This window comes from Sorex fumeus, unplaced genomic scaffold (assembly GCF_029834395.1).
Source record: "Sorex fumeus unplaced genomic scaffold, SorFum_2.1 ptg000037l, whole genome shotgun sequence".
NCBI lineage: Eukaryota > Metazoa > Chordata > Mammalia > Eulipotyphla > Soricidae > Sorex > Sorex fumeus.
The window spans coordinates 68,033,010-68,053,798 of NW_026606094.1; the positions used below are offsets into that span (position 1 = coordinate 68,033,010).

Below are 20,789 nucleotides of genomic sequence, written 5' to 3' on the forward strand. Positions count from 1 at the left end.
GGCCGGCCCCCGCCTTAGCGCCGGGCAGGTGAGAAACGGTCGCGCAGTTTGAAATTAACGCTGCAGGAGGAGCTTGGTCCCCAGCCTGGAGGACCGGCCCCCGCAGCCAGGGAGGTGGGCCCTGCAGCCCGCCCTCGGTCAGCCCCTCACCACACCTGCTTCCTCCGCCCGAAAACCCTTTGTGGCCTCCTCCTCCTCCCCCTCTCCCCGCCCCTGCTTGTGTGCAGGGGCCGCACTCGGCCCCTTCCGGAAACACCCGAAGCTACTCGGAGTCAACAAATGGCGCTTGGCGCTTCGGCGACCTAAGAGCGACCCACGTCTTTGGGGGCGGGAGTCCCCCCCCACCCCAGGGATTCCCAGACGGCTTGGAGGACGTGATCCGAAATGGGCGCTCGTTGGTAGCTCTCCCCCCCCCCCCGCTTCCCGAGCCGGTTTTCCTTCCTGTCCCTAGGACGCCCCCTCCAGCCCCGCCCGGCGTTTGGAGGCACCCACCCCACCCCGCAGCGAGGAAGTGGGCGGAGCCCACTTTTGGCGCCAGTCGCCGCTGCTGCGAAGCCGAAAGGGCCAACGCCAGTCCCCAGGCCGCCTCCCCGCCACCCCCTCGGCGGACCCCACCCCCACCCCGAGGCGCTCGGCGGCACACCCGCCGCGGCCCGGGGCTGCGGGCTCCTGGCTGCGGGCGCCGCGCGCGGCCCCGGGGCCCCGCCGCGCGCGCGCGCCCGCCCGCCCCGCCCCTCGCGGCCGCCCGGCGTGGGCGGCGCCTCCTCCCCCACCTCCGGCGGCGGCCCCGGCGCGCGCGGCGCCCCCATCCCCCACCCCCTCGGCTGTGGCTGGAGCGGGAGGCTAGCAGGGCCAGAGACGCCGCGGACGCGGGACCCGGAGCAGCTCGCAGGCGGTGAAGTCGGTGTCTTGGCTCGCGCGCGCTCCCCGGGCGGCGGTGCTCGGGCTCTTCCCCGGCGTCCCCCTGTTTCCCCGCTTGCCCACCCCCGGGCGGCTTTCCCGCCGACCCCCGAGGCGCGCGCGCGGCCCGGCGGCCGGGCAGCCGGGCCGGAGCCTGGAGGCGAGCGGGGCGACCCCCGGGCGGGCCGGGCGGCCGCGCGTCGAGAGTTGGAGGCGGGAGCGTTGTCGAACGCGGAGCGGCGCGGGCTCGACAGCCGCATTTTTTTTTTACCCCCTTTTTGGTTTTCTAGACAAAGCGCGTTTGGGTCTCCCCTCCCCCATTCCGGAGGGCGCGGAGGGCCGCCCCTCCTCCCGCGCCGCGCGACCCCTCGGGCTTCCCGGGCGGGCGCCGCGTTCTCCCGCCGTGGCGCGGCCCGGCGCTGCGGCGGACGCCCCGTTACGTGGCGGTCGCGGGCAGGGGCGCGCGGGCCCCGTGGCGCAGTGCCCTTGAGCCCCCGCGGCCTTTGTTTCTCCCCGCGGACGCGCTGACCACGCGGCCCACGCTCCCGGGGGGCGGACGGGCGGGCGGGATCCGGAGCGCCCGCCATCCGCGGCCCGGCCCCGCGGGCTTCCTTTTCCTGCGCGTTGAGTGTTGTGGTTGGTTTTGGGGGCTTTTTGTTTTATTTTTTTTGCACCCCCCCCCCCGAGCTGCGTGGATGGTGGGCGGGTGTCTGGGAAGAGCAAGCCGCGTTAGGATCAGATGGATGGGCCTCGGGACTGTTAGGAAGCGGTCTGGAAGGGAAAAGCAACGGTTGCTCACCGTGCTCGCCGTTGGCTCGTTTTAGCTGGTTTTCTGGACCAAGATACTTGGCCATCTTTCTAGATGCTTATATAATAAAGGCGTGCGTGAGGTTCGGACCGGGGGAGCCTTTGGGGGCCCGTTTCCCGCCCTGTAAGACGGTCTTTAGGTACCAGGGATCCCCAGGAGGGTTTTGTGCACACTCGGTTTCGAGCACCGTACGATGCTCACGTGTGTCGCTAATTGACGCTGGAGCTCAGAAATGCTTGTCAATGGATTTTTGAATCCCGAGTTTGATAACTAGGTGTTACAAAGGTGGGGGTTGGAGTTCAGATTAAGTTCAATGTTTGGCTGTCTTTGGGGGTCATGCAAACTTGTTTTTAATTGTAACTGTCATGCGTTTTTCTAGTAATAGCTCTTCAAGTCTGCAATAGAAAATGGCCTCCAATAAAACTACATTGGTAAGTTAATGAAAATTAAGCTTTTTAAGGCTCTAACTTAAAAAAAATTCTCCCCCACAAACGATAGTTTTGCATCTGTGTAGTTGAGAAGCTTACATATTTCTCAGTCCTTTTACCCGGGTAGTATTATTAATAAGGGGGAATTAGAGGCAGAAGCCAAACAATCACGCACAGTGCAAATTTTGCTGAATATTTTTATCGTGAAATGAAAAGACACTAATGTAAATACTGTAGACATAGAAGTAAAGCCCTGCTTGGGCATAATAGTCCCTAGATCTCCGTCACTGAATCCTGGAGAAATCTAGTATTTTAAGTTTCATCCAGCTTAAAAAACAGGTGCGCTGTACTTAGACTGAAGCTAAAATCCTTGGTTTTTTTTAATTACTTTGGTTGCTTTGTCCTATATTAGATTTGTTTTAAAGTGTCAAAGGGCCTTCAAATTATTGGTGTTTGAATACTTGTTTTTTTGTGGTGCCAGGGATCAACAGAGAGCCTCAAACATGCAAGGCAAGTGTTCTGCCACAGCTCCATCCTCTACACAGCAGTATTTGGCATTTTTAATATACCAACCCATATATGTGTCCTGGAAGTAGAGAAGATAATCTGGACCTTTTGAGCAATTAAATTTTCGCTGTTGTGGTTTCTTGAACCCAAAGTTACTGTTTTAGTTATATTAGAAAATCCACAAATGTGTAAACACATGTATTTAACCATACCAAGATAGAAGTTTTTTTGTTTCAACACTAGCACATTCACATAAAGCAAGAAATTCTAAGATGTGGTTCCCTTAATGCATTGCATTAGTAATCATAACCTTCTAAAAATATTAACATCAGTAAAGCAAAACTTTAGTGTTTGGTCTTTACATTTTCTGCCGCTTCACACTTAACACATGCTATTAATTTTTAATTGATACTATCATTAGCATATATCACATTTCCTAGATAACACTAAAATATAAAGTCTGCTCAGTCTTTGTGTCATGAATGATTGTCACCAGTGACTTCCATCTAAAGCCATCTGTGGAAGAAGCACGAAACTGCTCCTCCTCCCCACTGAACCATCAGCCAGAAATTTTAATAATTTATGAATAAAAAGTGTTAATTGATCTGAATTTATTGTCACCTGTATTCAAACAGGGGATGGGAAAGAAATGAGGCTTTTGAGAATGAAAATAGATCCAGAGACCCTGTAGATCCTTCTATTAAAATTAAATTGTTTTCATACACAGTGGGATAGTATCTACATTTTGTATTAAAGGTTTGTTCTTTTTAAGTGATCGCAAATTCACATTTTAAAATCTAATTTCAGTTGGGGGCTGGAGAAATAGCACAGCGGGTAGGGCGTCTGCTTTGCATGCGGCCAACCCTGGTTTGATTCCCAGCATCCCATATGGTCCCCTGAGCACCGCCAGGGATAATTCCTCAGTGCAGAGCCAGGAGTAACCCCTGTGCATCGCCAGGTGTGACCCAAAAAGCAAAAAAATAAATAAAAAATAAAATCTATTTTCAGTTGTAATATAAGTGACAAAAGATGTACCTTGTGAGTTAAAGGGGAAACTGGAGGGTTCCTTTAAGTAATAGGAAATGTGTTAACTTGTCAGTCATAATAAACAGGGCATGTTGCTATATTTTTTCTTCTTGATATTTATCCTTTCCTCTTTCTGTGTTTCCTTTTTGTGACTACTTATAGTAGCCCTTTTGTTCTTAAGAACTATGATAAGTTTTTGTGTGCTTAAATTTTTCTTGTTCCTCCCACTGCCTTTCTCATCTTGGACAGAAGCAAGAAACTATTAAGCTTTTATACCCATTGACTGTTACACCTTGGACGTGGTTGCTGCATTTTTTAAATCCCAAAGGATTTTCATGTCTTATTTAATGTACACTTCTAAATATTCTTAGCAATCTTGAAACATTGTTTTTTTTTTTTTCCTGCTTGCCTGTTACATTGAGGGATGGCTTTAGTGAATGAGCAGTTAAAATGTCTGGTGGCATGGTTTAAGATGAAATGGGGAGTAGGGGGGACCAGCAGCTTTTGAGCCACCACCCAGTAGTGGTGCTTGGGGGCCACTCAGGATTCCACTAGTGATAAAGAGCCCTTGTTGTATCCAGAATCAACCCAGGTGTCACCCATGCAAAGCATGCATTCCAGCCTTTTTGGCCACTCTTCCAGCCCTGAGTGGAATGATTTTTAAATGAACTGTAACATTTGATATTTTCTCTTTAACTCTTCAAAAAAAATCAGTATTTTTGTTTTTGTTTTAACAACTATTTTTAGGATCACACCTGGCAGTGCTTAGTTAGGGTTTACTCCTGGCTTTGCACCCAGGAATTATTCCTGGAAATGTTTGGGGTACCATATGGGGTGCCAGGGATCGATCCCTGGGTCAGCAAGTCAAATGCCCATCCACTGGACTATCACTCTGGCCCCTAAAAACCCATTTTGAATCCTTGTCACAGTCTAGGTTTGTTCAAAATAGTGAATTAAGTTTGGCTTCATTACTCTCAAACTTTTTTTTTTAACTTAAGACTTGGCTTAAAGTGAATTTTGTTAAAAATTTTTCCCCCTTTTAAAAAAAAAATTTCCCCCTTGAGGTTGCTCGGAGAGGTAGTATTAAAGGCCATTTGCCTTCTATCTGACAGACCCAAGTTTGATCCCTGACACCACCTGTATTCCCCTGAGCACAGCGAGGAGTCCAGAGTACTACCACGTATGGCCCAAAACTGGAAAAAAAAAAAAAAAGTTACCTTGGGGCCTGGGTACAGAACCAGGAGTAACCCCTTGAGCTCCTATTGGGTGTGGCCCTAAAACTCAAAACCCCTAAACTTAACACTTGCTTAATTTGAATATTATTAGCTAGCACTTGGAGAACCAAGAAAGATAGGTGAACGGTGTACTGACCTTAAGACATTAACAGTATTTTAGGTTTGTTTCAAATGGTTAGTAAAGACTGTAGAAGACTACCTTGTATTTTGATGGACAGGTGGGAAGCACATATCAGCACAGAGTTGCTCGGGTGCTTGTGAGCTATTCCTGGCTTAGTGCTTCGGGGACCTGGTGTTGCCAGGGATCAGATCTGACCTCCCATATTCAAAGCAGGTGCTCAGTCAAGCTATCTCCAACTCTAATCTCATAGGGTGTCGTCGTGTTCCCCCCCCCCCCCCCCCCCCCACACACACACACAGCCTACTCATGGTCTCCATGGTTGACCCTGAAATTGATTTTACAATTCTGAGCCATGTTTTTTTTTCTGCAGTCATCTCTTATTTTTTGGGTCACACTCAGCAGCGCTTGGGACTTATTCCTGACTGCACTCGGGGATCACTCGAACTTTTAGGGTACTGGGGGTTGAACTCCGTTCAGCCTTGTGCAAGGCAAGTGCCCTACCCACTATGCTCTTTCCAACCTCATTAGTCACTTTTTTCTGTTACAGCTTTTAACATGGAAGGGGGCTAGCGAGGGTCCAAGTTTTTAGTAGCTTGTAGTTACAATTAATGAATTTTTTTTTTTTGTCTTGGTCTTGTAGGCCAGCACTTCTCAACGGGGCTATTTGGACCCCTAGGGTATTTCAGGGATAGTATAGGTGGAAAATAGGGGTGATGGAATAAGACTAGGGGCCGGATGGTGGAGACCACAGGAAACCACTAGGAGACCACAGGAAAGGTCAGAAAGGGATCAGGGATGGAAGAAGGTTGTAAAACGCTGTTGTAGATAGTATTTTCCAGATAGTGATTTTAATTGTCTTTTCAGTTAAGGGTACTGGACAGCAAGTTTGAGTTAAATCAACAGAATTAAGTATTCTTCCATTTTTGTCTGTTGACTTTTATCTTTTCAGAAATGTTTGTCCTTGGAATATAGAAGTTAAAATTCAGATGTTGAATGACACGAGTAATGCAGCAATGATACAAGTAATCTAGCCTTTAAAATGTACTCGGAATCAACAAATGTTTCTTAAGTCTCTCTCTTGTTTTGTTTTAGCAAAAAATGGGAAAGAAACAGAATGGAAAGAGTAAAAAAATTGAAGAGGCAGAGCCTGAAGAATTTGTGGTGGAAAAAGTACTGGACCGACGTGTAGTAAATGGGAAGGTGGAATATTTCCTGAAGTGGAAAGGATTTACAGAGTAAGAAACCTCAGTGCTTAAGTGATGAATAAAATTTGTTTATAGATAGAGACCTTTTGTCAGTTCCTCATAGGTCTCTTTAAATTCAAAGACACCTTTCTCAGGGTATCTTGTGTGAGGTTTGTCATTAAGGGGTCAAGTCTTCGAACTATGTAGTTGTGACCCAAAGATTTGAGACTAGTTGGTTTTACCGGGGAGAGTCAAATTTGTAAAAATGCAAAGTGCAGTTTGCTATTTAATGCAGATGTACTAATTAGAATTCCTGCTCTGTTGTTTCCCTTAATAGAGGATTGCCACAAGTAAAGTGTGTTTACAAATTCAGGTCCTATGTTCAGTTTCCTGTGAGTCGAGGCTGGGTGTTTTAATTTTCAGTTTGGTTTTGGGACTGAACCTGGTGGTATGTGGGGCGGGCGGGGGTGGGAGGGCTGCGTACCAGAGTCAGTTGCATGCAAGTCAAGTTCCCTAACCCTTATATTTGTTTCCTGACTCGTCCTCCTTGCTCTCATGATCACTCTTTAAGTCTTGTAAGTAACTCACATGTAGAAATGAGTTCCTGTATGATCTATTTGGAATCTTCTGTTTTAACACCAAAAACCAGCAAATCTTTTTTGACAGCAACTGTTAAAAATGGAGAGGAAGGGACTGGAGAAATAATGCGAAGGGTAGGGCATTTGCCTTGCATGCGGCTAGCCTGGGATTGATCTCTGGCACCACATATGGTCCCTGAGTCAGTCACACTGCCAGGTGTGATTCCTGAGCACAGAGCTAGGAATAAGCCACAAACTACGCTGAATGTGGCCCTAAAACCAAAGGAGGGACCTGGGTGGGCAGGGGTCTAGTGGATTATAATGGACAGTTATCATTTCTTCCACTGTCATTCACTGGCAGAATTTTAAGTTGAATTGAGAATTGTGTCCCTCTTTTTATTATTCTAGGACCCTTAATTGAGCTTAGGTATTCATAAGTTGTGTAGAGTGCTTGCCTTACATGCAGCCAACCCCAGTTCAATGCCCTGCATCTTATATGGTCCCCCCTGAGCCCCGCAAGGAGTGATTCCTGAGTCTTATTATTTATTATATTTATTAGTTATTCCAGGAATAACTCCAGTGGCAAAAAATGTCTGGATGAGAGAAAATTGTTCTTTCTAACCATTGTACAAAACACATGGAAATAGTCGCTGTATCCTTCCTTGTATCAAGAATTTGAAAATGGGGCCAGAGTAATAATGCAGTGGTGGTAGGGCCTTGCCTTCACATGACCAACCCAGGTTTAATCACCAACACCACATGATAATCCCCCAAAACCCATTAGGAATGATCTTTAAGCATGGAGCTGATGAATACCTGAATCTTGAGCACTACCAGGTGTGACCCTACCTCCTTCCAGGCCCCTTCCTCACCCCATCCTTACTCCATGGCCAGAAAAGAAAATTGGAAGACTTTCCCTAAAAAGCCTTTTTCCATAAAGATAGACCTGCCCTCCAGACTTTGTGGGCCATAGAATTTCACAGGTTCTCAATTCTGAATGTAGTATAAAAGCAGCAATAGATAATGTTAAATGAGCATGTATTCTAATGTAGCAGCATTTTGTGTATAAGAATGAAATTCAGAACTGAGAAATTTGTAAATTTACAAATTCACTGAAATTTTCAAATTTCCCTCAACTAAAATAATAAAGATTTAGATTCCCACCCAAATAAAAGTCTGTATTTGACTTTTATGTTAATAGACCCTGCTTCATCTCACTGTGAGCACTCAGAAGAAAGTAAAAATATGCTCTTGCATTTGAGAAACCGCTTCAGAATTGTATTTTAATACCATATGAAATGCCCTGGCCATGGGCATGATGCGGTTTGAGGTGGGAAATGTACCTTCCCCTCCTTCCCCCCCACGAAAATCTAAAGCGGGTTTGTTGGGGGTTTTTCACTTTTGTGTGTGTGGTTTTGCTTTTGTTTGTTTTGGTGTTTTTCTTTGTTTTGGGGGGTTTTATTTTTTATCCTCTTTCCCGTTAGAATTCAATTCAGTTAAATTTGAAAGTAATATGGCAGATTGCTTTTTTCTTGTAGAGACAATGAAAGCAGACAAAGGAAATAATAAGGTTCAAAAAAAGTGAGGATAGAGAAGAAATGCTAGCTGCAGTATAGAAGGCTTGCCTTTTCCTCCTTCCCCTCCCCATACCCTTCATATACATATTAAAATGGATTTGGATGACAGTGATTAACCATGTTTAACTGAATAAACTTTTTTTTAACTGAACACAGTGCTGACAATACTTGGGAACCTGAAGAAAATTTAGATTGTCCAGAGTTGATTGAAGCATTTCTTAATTCTCAAAAAGCTGGTAAAGAAAAAGATGGTACAAAAAGAAAATCTTTATCTGACAGTGAATCTGATGATAGCAAATCAAAGAAGAAAAGAGATGCTGTAAGTATAAAATATTGCCCACCAGACTGGCTTTTCGTAAAAGGTTGATGGCTCAAATTTTTTTTTTATCTTAATCTAGAAAAACTTCCACCCCCACCTCCCAGTTTAATAGCACAAAAAGGTTGGGCTTTGCCTAGCCTTCATTTTATAAATGTAGTTATCACTTCTATTTCTGGGCTAGAGCTCTTTGGACAGATTTAGAATTTTATCCCTCATCAGATAATTTCCTAGTTTTCAAAACTAGTTTTACATAGAAACATAATTTAGGTATTTGTTACTGGGGCGGGGGGAGGCAAGGCCACAACTGATGATTTGTTGCCAGAGGTGGTATGATTGGGGCGGGGGGGGGGGCGGGGGTGCAAATCAAGATCGTGTGCCCTTGGCCCTTATTTTGATCCAGTCTTTGCTTCACTGATGTTTCTATGGGTTTCTACCCTCAACTGAAAGACAAATTATAGTAGCCTTGCCTATTGGCCTAGCATGCCACTTGGGAACTAAACATAAAATATGATTTGTTGATTTGAAATTTGAACTAATATCAAGCACTTTGCTGGTAGCCAGTTAAGTCTTTGTGACACTTATTAATACTGGAAGTATTACCTCTAATTTTACACATGAGAAATGGGTTGACTGCAAATTTGACTTGGTTACTTTAACAGAAAAAACAAATGGTAGCAGTGTTAATCAGTATTTGAAAGTGAGCATACTTAAGCTCTTAATAATAGCAGTAGTTAACTTGATTGACTCTTCACAATATGCCAGTGTTCTAAACTTGCATTTTGTGGATTACAAAATACCTAGGAGACAGATGGTATAATTATTCCTAAATGAACTACTTCACAGAGAGAATGACCCAGCCCAAAGCCACACCGCTAATTAAATAGGAAAATCTGGTAGGGAGAAAGTATTCACTGACCCAAGCACAAGCTTCTTTGGTCTCAAAACCTCTTTTCACTCTAAGAAATTTTCAGGAGCCCAAAGAACTTAATGTTTATATAAAACGGACTGCCAAACTTAGCCTTATTAGAAAGAAAAATGGAAATGTCAAAACTAATGTATTTGGTTAAGGACTGGAGACCCACTTGTATGTGGGACCCCTGGGTGTGGCCCAAAAGTCAAAGAACAGAATTGAGTTGTAGAGATAGTTCAGAGGGCTGTGAGCGCATGCTTTGCATTTACAGGTTTGGTCCCTGGCACCACAAGGTCCCTGAGCACTGCTGGGTATGGCCCAAAGATTAAAAACTTATATGCAAATTTTCATGAAAATCAAGAGAGAATAGTGGCATTTTGCATTCTTTTTTTTCCCCAGTGTCCAGTTGTTATATACTGCATTTCATTTCCTGTGTTATGTTTGGTAATTATATGTAGGGTGATCCAAAACCACAAATAACCGAGGACAGGGGCCACTGAAAGGTCTGGGTCAGGCTCCCAGGGTGACTGTGGAGGGGACGGTTTGTTTGCTTTACAGTAGAATTTGAGGTTGGGAGGGCACTGAAATTTTCATTTCTGAAAAGTAGGCAGTGGGCTAAATAGGTTTAGAAATACTTGGTTAGAAGGTTCAGGGGTCCTTCACTGGTCCCTTGGCTTATAATTCAGGTTGATTATAATACCAGCTAGCTATTCTTTAAGGATCAGGATTCTGGGTTGTTTGTTTGTTTGTTTGTATACCTTTAAGTTTGACTATATGAAAGTTATTTTAACTAAATTCTTTTTTTTTTTTTTTTTGGTGGGGGGGTGGTCACACCCAGCGATGCACAGGGGTTACTCCTGGAGGTACTCGGGGGACCATATGGGATGCTGGGAATCGAACCTGGGTCAGCTGCGTGCAAGACAAATGCCCTACCTGCTGTGCTATCGTTCCAGCCCCTAAATTGTTTTTAATTAGGCAATAGAGCAATCAAAAATAAAAGTATTTGTTGTTCTGTACTCTGCGCAGTTCTTATATTTTGTTTTGTTTGCCTCCCAAGCAGTGCTCAGGAGGCCCAGGGATGCCAGAGCCTGAGAATGTGATACTGCTGAGACCATGTGGTGCCAGAGATACCCAGGCCACCATGGTTGCATCTGACAGTGCTCTGGTACCCTGTAGTGCCAGGAATCAGACCTAGACATGCACCCTAACCGCTGGACTGTCCAGCCCTACTCCCCTTGATTTTGGATCGAAAATGTGCCTTTTTGTCTTAAGATCCAGAATATTATTTTATATCTGCACCACATACCAGATACCTTTTTTTGTTTTCTGCTAGCCAAATTAATGACAACACAGTACCATTTTTTCATTTTGGTAGGTTTATAGGCTATACCTGGCAGGGTTTGGGACCTGCTCCATTCCTGTGCTCAGGAAAGCATGGTGTGCTCTGGGGGTCGGGCTCAGGTTGCCCTGCATGCAAGGCCAGGGCCTTGACTGTTGCACCATCCCCACCTTGTGACAAGTTTTCGTACTGAAGACTCTTGGCTTTAGTTAGATGTTTCCTTATAGCCAAGTCTTACAAGGTATATATCATGAGTACTAGAATGATATATATAGTACAGCAGGCAGGACACCTGCCTTGCGTGTGGCTAACTTGGGTTTTGATCCCTAGCACCACATATGGTCCCTCGAGCCTCACCAGGAGTGATCCTTGAGCTCAGAGTCAGAGGCAAGAGTGAGCAGTTCTGTTTTCCAGACCAGGAAAATCATGCTGGTGAGATTGCTCAGTGGACTGAGTGCATACTTCGCATACATGGGACCTGGATTCAGTGCTCAGTATCACATGTCATACACACACCCACTGGCACCACCTTGAGTGTCCTGAAAGACCCAAAGAACATGTCATGAAACAAATTAGAAGTTACTCTTATCTAATATTTTCTCCCATATTCCCTGGGGAAAATTCAGATATGTTTACGTAAACATTTAACCTCTTCTAAACAGGCTGACAAACCAAGAGGTTTTGCCAGAGGTCTGGATCCTGAACGAATAATTGGTGCCACAGACAGCAGTGGAGAATTGATGTTTCTCATGAAGTGGTAAGTGTGCAAGGGTTCATACTCTATTGTACTTCTTTTCATTTATGGGGCCATACCTGTTTGAGGGCTACCCATGGGTCTCAGCTCAGGGAGTACTATACACCTGGGAGTGTTCGGGATACCATGCTGTTCTGGGCTTGAACCCTGGCCTCCCATGTGCTTGTGTTTGAAAGAATAGGTAAGACTGAATTTTAATTTCTGAAGCCTTGCCTAAGATTTTCTAAATATATTATTTCATTTGGGGGTTAGAGAGGAAATAAGGTTTTGCAGAATTAGATAAGGACAAAATTATGAAGTGTTTTGGGGTGAGGGGGCATACCCAGTGGTGCTTGGGGGTTACTCCTGGCTCTGCTTTCGAAAATTAACTCCTACTGGTGCTTGGGGGACTGCGGTGGGATCGAACCAACTCTGCTACATGCAAGGCAGGCACCCTGTCCTTTGTATTATCTTTCCCACCCCCTGAATTTTTATTTCTTTGTTGGTTTTAGAGCCACACCAAGCAGGAGTTGGGAAGGGTGCTGGGCGTTGAACCTGGGCCACCTTAATGCAAAGCACATACCCAGCCTGATGAGCCATCTCTTGTACTGAACCAGGATTCTTTTTTGACTTTTTGATTGTTTTTGTTTTGGGGGCCACATGTAGCAGTGCCTAGGGTTTACCTCTGGCTCTGTACTCAGGAATTATTCCTGACCATACTCAGGGGACCTTATGAGATAGATGCCTGGGATCAAATGCAGGTAATCTGTGTGCAAGCAAACACCCTGCCTGTTACACTATCACTCCATCCCTCTTTTTAGGATTTTTAAAATAAATGATTAACAAGGGATAAAATTATATAAAAGACTTTTTTTTTTTAACTGAAATAAATACTTTTCCCCTCAAAACAGGAAAGATTCAGATGAGGCTGACTTGGTGCTGGCAAAAGAGGCAAATATGAAGTGTCCTCAAATTGTAATTGCTTTTTATGAAGAGAGACTAACTTGGCATTCTTGTCCAGAAGATGAAGCTCAATAATTGTACGCATTGCCTTTTATATATATTTATATATATACATATATATATATAAAATCTGGGTTTTGGTTTTGATTTACTAGTGTGAAGAAATAACTACGTTTTAATGAAAATCAAGTTTGATATGTTCATTTCAAGTAGTATGGGGGTGGGGGGGTTGTGTGTGTTGGGGAGGTTAGTGGGGTTGGTTTTTTGGGGTTTTTTGCATCTAATAGCACTGGTTACTTTGAACAAATAAAGCTTTCTATAGTTGCTTTTTTTTTTTATCAGAAAAGAACATTGATGCCATGGTATATTTTCTCTGCATTAGAGAACAGCTTTACTAATTATTGGAAGGAAATTATCATAATCATTCATTCTGAATTTATGTTTAATTCTCATATGCCTAAGGGCCATTCTGGATTTTTTGTTCATTTTGTTTTTTATTTTGTGTGTGTATGTGTGTATATATATGCGTAAAATACATACGTAAATGGTTTTTGTTCTTTTATAAACATTCACCAAACGTTACAACCTTTTATAACAATGAATAAACCCTGTTTCTGCCATTGTTTGGAACAGCCTAACTTTTCTCTAAAAACTTTACCCTTCCAAATACCTTGTTTTGTGATTGGATAATATAAAAGCACTATATCTAAAATTGATCATCTTGTTCTGCGGTCATGTAAATCTGAGTTTATTTGAAAATTCTCTAAAAGGAAAATTTTATCTCTACCCACACAAGCTAATTAAATCCCTGTTTCAATTAACCAAGCAAGACTTCATATACCGACACTTAATAATTTCTTTTATGGACCATTCCTTTACAAAAAGTTGAAATCTTGGAACTTCTAAAACTTTATTCCTGGAAACCTACCATTTTGCTACCGGTAATATAGGGCTTTCTGGAATAAATGGGTGAAAAAACTTGTCATCCAAAGTCTTACCTGTGGTTGTTCTTTGCCCTGACTTGTTCCTTACCTATAGGCTCAATCTTTTCAGTATTTGGTTCAGCAGAAGCCAGGAAAAAAGGATAACTTTATAGTAGTCAGAATGTTAACCAACTGTATATTGTTTACTTTATTGTAAATACTGGTGAACAGTGGTCAATAAATAGTTTTATATTCCTTTATGTGATTAGACTTTCATTTATTTGATTACCTTTGTAGTTGTAGTCAACACCCACACAGATTCATGGAAGTAATCTCCATGCTTATAAAACATATTACTAAATTAGATCTTTTGAGCTTGACGTTTCAAACTTACATTTCCTCAGAATTGTTTACTAGTAGAGTCCATGCGCAATTCAGTCAGCTTGATCAATGGCTGAACAAATAGCAGTTAATCCTACATTATTTATTTTTTTAAAAAGTTTACTTACAAGGAAACAAAAATTAGTTTCATGCAATGTCAGTGAGGAATTTGCTTTAAAAAAGGTGAAATTAGGGGACTGGAGCAATAGTACAGTGGATAGGGTGTTTGTCTTGCACCACCTGAGTGCAGAGCCAGGAGTGAGCCCTTAGTACTGCCAGTTATGACCAAAAATCCCCCCAACTCCCCAAAAATGAAATTTTATATAGATTTTTCCTGATACCCAAAAGTACAAAAGCAGTTACCATTTGTTTATGAGTAAAATGTTTTGAATGTTCCAAAATCCCAAAAATAATGACCAGATCATGGCAAATACACATCAAACCCAAAATAAAACCTGCAGCAAAGTAAAAACAAGGTGTAAATACAATGCGTATACGAAGTAGGAGTGTATACTTAAAGTGCAACCAGGATGACAACACATTGGAAGGGTGATGGTGATGATACTGTGTTGTGCCAGGTGTTTGGAATGGTTTGGAGACTGGGGTGTAAGAAAAAAGGGGATCATTATATTTTTGGAGAGATACCACCCACACCTGGAAATGCTGAGGAGCTAAACCCACGTGGAAAACATGATGCTCCAGCCCTTCCGGCTCTTTCCCTGGCCCTTTTAACATCTTGAATTTGAGAAGAGCCAGGAGGCCGCAAACCTCACCTCTGGTTTTCATGTCAAAGGTCAAGATACATCAGTTTATGTGGAGAATTAATATGCTTGACTTCTTGGGTTGGTTTGTTTGGGGTTAGGGGTCACTAGGGGATGTTGAGAAGACCACATAGTGCTAGAAGTTGAATCAAGGGCTTCTGCATACAAGGCATCACTAGAATCCTGAGTCATCTCCCTGGCTCGCGCATATGCTTGACTTGCCCTCCCATTTTTCTGTCACAAGAATCTTTGCAGATATTCAGAACATTGACCAAACCTGACTTAGGCAACACTCTAAATGAAATAGAGACCCCAGCCAGTTCACATTAAATCAAGATATTTGCATCTCGTTTTAGGCTACACATAACTGGCACCTTAAAATTCATCTTATTAACAGATACACAAATCGAGATGAGACATTGATGTTCACAGAATTTAAACTTTTGGTGATAGAGATAGCTCAAAGGGTTGAATTCAAACCTTGCGTGCAAAAAGCCTGGTTCAGTTCCAGGCTCTGAGCACCACCAGGTGTGTTCCAAAGACCAAAGGAAAGAAACTTTGCTGACTTGGTAAGTGTGTTTCCAGGGATGCCTCATTTGGGACATTGAACGCTTTTTTTTTTTTTTTTTTTTTTGCCTTTTGAAAAGACAGCATAATATAGAAAGAGGCAGAAGATAACATGTATGTAGGTACTGATACAACTGAATTTGGGGGTTTCTTGATACATACAAAACTTACATTTATTCTGTAGTTTTATTTCTTTTTCGGGGGGCTGGGAGGTGGGCCACACCCATTAGTACTCAGGGCTTATTCCTGGCTCTATGCTTCTAATAGAACTCAGTGTCATATGCGGTGCTAGAGATCAAACCAGGATTGGCTTCAACCGCTGTAATTTCTTTCCGGTCCCAATACCGTAGTTTATTTGGGCACCACACTCCACAGTGTTCGGGAGCAACTCCTGTTACTTCACCCGGGATGGGGGGAGGGGGGGACATGTCACTTATGACTGAACTCGGGTTGCTGTGGCACTGGGTATTAAACCCAGGCTTACAGTATGCACTCTTTGGGCCCAGGCGATAGTATAGTGGGTAGGGCATTTGCCAAGGCTAACCTGGGTTTGATCCCCGGGACCCCAGATTCTATCCCCAGCACCACCATGGTCCAAGAATGTCAGGAGTGATCCCTGAGCACAGAGCCAGTTACAAGCTCTGAGTATTACAGGCTGTGGCCCCAAAACAACCACCAACAAAAGTATGCACTCTAGCTCTGAGTATTTCCCTGATCCAGTATAGTTTATTAAGTGAGAATAGCATGTTCTAAATACATTTGGGGAAGGATGATTTGAGCCATACTTAGCAGTTCTTAGGTAATTACTAGTTTAGTGCTCTGGGAAATCACGCAGTGTTAGGGATGTCTCCTGCATGCAGAGCATGCATTCTAGTCCTTTTTGTTATCTCCCTAATCCCAAAATAAGTATTTTAAGAGAATCCTGCTGATAGACAAATTCTACTGATTTTAAAAATCCATATAGAGAATATACACACATACATTATACAAGGGCCGGAGCAATAGCACAGCGGGTAGGGCATTTGCCTTGCACGTGGCCGACCCGGGTTTGATTCCTCCATCCCTCTCAGAGCCCGGCAAGCTACCGAGAGTATCCCACAAGGCAGAGCCTGGCAAGTTCCCCGTGGTGTATTCGATATGCCAAAAATGGTAACAAGTCTCACAATGGAGACGTTACTGGTGCCCACTCCAGCAAATCGGTGAACAACGGGACAACAGTGCTACATTATACGACTATATTGATTATACCTGGCAAAACAATGTTTGGGCCAACCGCAGAACCACATATATGCAACAGTGGTCTCCAAATTGTTAACAGTGATTATAAGTTCATGGAATTTTATATTGATAGCCTCTTCTCAAACTTAACATTTTTGTTATGTTTCATCTAATCTTGTGTTTTGTTCATCATGGCCCATATGCATACAATATCTGCTGTTAACTTTCACAATATGATTAACAATACAAAATGATCTATTGATGGATTTCTCAGAATGTGTATTTAACAGTACAAGGGGCTGGAGAAATAGCACAGTGGGTAGGGCGTTTGCCTTGCACACGGCCAACCTGGGTTCGATTCCCAGCATCCCATATGGTCCTCTGAGTACCGCCAGGAGTAATTCCTGAGTGCAGAGCCAGGAGTAACCCCTGTGCATTGCCAGGTGTGACCTAAAAAGCCAAAAAAAAAAAAAAAATGCATGACTGTAGTTCTTGTAAGCCAAGTTCTGCTCGCTGTGGCTTGGTTCATATCAGAAGTGGATGGCGTGGGTCAGAGACATGACTCAAAGGGCTGGAGTGCATATTTTGCAAACAGGAGGCTTTCGCGCGAGAGTTTGTACCACATGAGCCCCTAAGTACTGCTCTGAGTAACACCCAAGTGCTTAACTGAGTACTTTATTTTTTTTTCTGATTATTTTAATTTTTTTTTTATTAGTGAAACACCATGAGGTACAGTTATAGACTTACAAATTTTTGTGCTTGGGTTTCAGTTATACAATGATCAAGTACTCATCCCTCCACCAGCGCCCATCCCCCACCACCACGGGTCCCAGCATCCCTCCCACCCCCCATCTCCCCATCCCACCCTGCCTCTGTGGCAGGGCATTCCCTTTTGTTCTCTCTCTCTCCTTTAACTGAGTACTTTTAGATGTCCACTCAAAAAAGAAAACAGAAGTGGATGACCTATATTTTAGTTCAGGGCCTGAGAGGTAACTCTAAGAGCTGAGTGCTTACTTTGCACGTTGAAGACCAAGTTCAATACCCAGCACCCACATGGTCCCCCAAGCACCTCCAAATTACTCCAAAACAAAAAATAATCAACTTTAGTGTAGAAAGAGCATTTCTAGAAATGTGTTGACTGTGTTGTATCTTACTGTGTTAGTTTCTTGGTGATGCTATTTAAAAAAAAATGACGGGACTGGAGCGATAGCACAGCGGATAGAGCGTTTGCCTTGCACGCAGCCAAGATGGCTGATACAGGTTCAATTCCCAGCATCCCATATGGTCCCCTGAGCACCGCCAGGAGTGATTCCTGAGTGCATGAGCCAGGAGTAACCCCTGAGCATCGCCGGGTGTGACCCAAAAAGCAAAAAAAAAAAAAAAAAGACAAGTTTAATGTCTTAAATATTTTAACAGCTCTAGAAATCAGAAGCCTTGGCCAAAGTCAAACTATAGCAGGAATGGTGCAGGAATGGTTCTTTCTGAAAACTGATGGTGGAATCCATTTTCTTTATTTTGTTTTTAATTTTGGAGACAGTCTATATTCCTTGGCTCCTGGCTCCTTACATCTAGTTTCTCCATCAATGATTTACTTGCCCCTCTCTCTGCCTCAGTTTTCTCATCTGTTAAATAGAGATAAGTCATAGGTTTCTGTAAAAATGAAACACCTATAGACACCTAACAATACTACATATTTAGTAGTTGACCTTGCTGTATATAGGCTTATTTTTTAATATTTAAAAATTTTTAAGTAGCATATTTGCCTTATATTTAGTAGTTGACTTGATACATACGTTTAGTTTAAATAGCGACATAATAAGCTGTTGCATGGAAATTCCCAAATCAACCAATTCCAGGGCATGGGGTATGAATACTTAGGTTGATTGGAATATTTGGTTATTAGATTAACATAGACAATCTTATATTAACGTATAGTGGAAAAATAGAGAGGGGTTCCAGAAGCTAGTGAGATCAGGCTTGTACTGATTTACTCTCCATCTTAGCCACTTGTTACCCCATATTCTCACCTGTACTGTAAATTAACAGTGGTTTGGGAACTGTTTGGGAGATAGTATAAAAGGTAAGGTGCTGGGGCTGGAGCGATAGCACAGCGGGTAGGGTGTTTGCCTTGCACGCGGCCGACCCGGGTTCAATTCCCCGCATCCCATATGGTCCCCCGAGCACCGCCAAGAGTGATTCCTGAGTGCATGAGCCAGGAGTAACCCCTGCGCATCGCTGAGTGTGACCCAAAAAAAAAAAAAAACAAAGAGGTAGGTGCTGGTCTTGCATGTGACCAACTCTAGTTCCATCCCCAGAAATGTATTTGGTCCCCTCCACCCTTCGGCCCCAAACTAATAATAATAAATTTATTTTTAGTCATTCCAGTGGCAGTTTGTTTTAATTTACATGGGTCATTTTCATCAGGATTAATTTTATACTAAATATAATTTGCATTCCTCTATAAATTGCCAATTTTACAAAATCTTGTAATTGGAAGACTTCCTTTTATAGTGATACAATTAATACTCTGAGGTTTTTGTTTTGCAAATATTTCTCCATGTTTGTATTTTGACATGATTTATGATATCTTTTGTTTCAAATGTTTTATTTTTATGTGGTCAACTTGTTAGTCTTTGTCTTCTGTATTTCCTGTCTTGTTATAAAAATACATCTTTCATCCTAAAGTTGAAGTGATAGGAATTATCTTAAATAAATTTGCTCTAATTTTCATTGAGTCATTTTTATTGTCAGGTCTTCAATACTAGATTTTATTAGATGTTATGATGGTTTCTTGATTTGTGTTTGCCACTACAAAGAAAGTTCTTAAACAGATAAATCTAAGGTTTTTCTTTTTCAGAAAGGGCCTGGAATCTGTTCAAACACCTGGACAAATTGGTTTGGCAAGATCCCTGAATTTAATACCAGTTAGAAGAGGACACTTTGACCTGGAGTTTATTATCAATAAGCTACTTTTCAAATCTCTGAAATTTTATTAGTATCATCCTCAGTGTGCTTTTCCCTACTCCCTGTGCTTTCCTTTTGGTCATTGAAAACAATACCCCTGTTTATAAGCCAGACCCCTGGCTCTTAAGTCTGTCGGGAGCTGACACTGCACAGAATGTTTGTGTAGTCAGAACTATGGACTGGAGTGGGAATGATTTATTAGCAAGAAAGCAGAAGGTGTTCAAGGTAACCAAGATCTTTTCAGACATTGTTTTTCCAAACTTTTCAGTATGTGAGTCTCACCCAGTCAATGAAGACATCTACTAGGAAGGAAGGGGGAAATCTATATATTAAAAAGGAAACTATGAGAAAATCCTCTAAGTTTGACTGTGATTGATTGTTGTTATATCTTACTTTTCTGTTTCCGTCACACAAAGAACATCTCAGGTTTGTTTTGCCCCTCTGAAAGGCCCATCCTTCAGACTCTTAGCTGGGCTTTTAAGTATTGGTACATTTTCTTAGAAGGCTAGTGAAGACAGTGTTTTCATTTTACTTTCAAGTTTCTTTGTGCTTTAACAAAGTTGAATGGCTGTCATATATTTGATCCTTATAAACTGCATCATCTTTATGTTTTGTTAAATCAATACAAAATTGGATAGCAAACAAAATATAAGTTCTTAATAAGTGGAATATGAATAGTATGCATAATTGTAACTATGGTATATAGACTCTTGTTGAATAAATGTTGCTTCTTGGAATATTCACTGAAGAGGGGGATCAGTCTCAACATCTTCAAGTTCTAGTAGTTGCTTTGGTATAATAGAAGTTCTAGATGCTCATCTCTTTTTGACACCTTTTTTATAGCCTGATTCCTTTTCTGAACACAGTGTCTGTGAATGTGCTGCACTTTACAGCTACCTGACAATCATCCACATTTCTGCTAATAGAAAACGGTTAAGGAGGGTGGGCCTAGGGTGGTTGGGCTTTTTTGTGGGGGTTTGTCTGTATCGTCAAAGAATTTATATTATGTTGGAAGATTTCTACAGGCAATCAGGTCATCTGGAGAAATACAAAAATTTGAAATTGCTTTCATATGGAGTCTTTATTTTCTGTTACAGACCTTTTGCTATACAAACAAATATATAAATATATTTTCATACATATATCTATAAGCAAATATATAAAATCTCCATAAGCATACATAGAACTGTCTGGTACCTAAAGGAAGTAATTGAATACTGTGCTAAATTTACATTGTATCTCATGCAATCCTCAAGATAACCCTCTAGGGTAGATATGATTGATTCCAGATTAACCCTGTCTAAAGGTAAGAAAAGTTGGGCCCAGAAGTTAAAGGGGACTGGAGAG

General features: G+C 42.6%; 1 protein-coding gene across 2 annotated transcripts; it reads left to right on the forward strand.

The window, feature by feature from the left end:
- Positions 1 to 745: 745 nt before the first annotated feature.
- On the forward strand, positions 746 to 20,513 carry CBX3 (chromobox 3). Of its 2 annotated transcripts, XM_056118659.1 has the most exons (7): positions 746 to 900; positions 2,088 to 2,139; positions 6,118 to 6,260; positions 8,521 to 8,683; positions 11,595 to 11,689; positions 12,577 to 12,705; positions 19,336 to 20,513. In XM_056118659.1, exons 2-6 carry the CDS (start codon positions 2,116 to 2,118, stop codon positions 12,701 to 12,703), a joined length of 552 nt encoding a protein of 183 aa, XP_055974634.1. In that variant the 5' UTR covers positions 746 to 900; positions 2,088 to 2,115; the 3' UTR covers positions 12,704 to 12,705; positions 19,336 to 20,513. The 2 variants fall into 2 exon arrangements, with proteins under 2 accessions (XP_055974634.1, XP_055974635.1); XM_056118660.1 differs by lacking the exon at positions 19,336 to 20,513 and having other exon boundaries at positions 12,577 to 13,811.
- Positions 20,514 to 20,789: the final 276 nt, after the last annotated feature.

Excerpts from the sequence above, each read along its gene's own strand:
- CBX3 (XM_056118659.1), top strand. The coding sequence starts at position 2,116 with ATGGCCTCCAATAAAACTACATTG. Across the intron at positions 2,140-6,117 it reads CCTCCAATAAAACTACATTG|CAAAAAATGGGAAAGAAACA; the intron begins GTAAGTTAATGA and ends GTTTTGTTTTAG. Across the intron at positions 11,690-12,576 it reads TTGATGTTTCTCATGAAGTG|GAAAGATTCAGATGAGGCTG; the intron begins GTAAGTGTGCAA and ends CCCTCAAAACAG.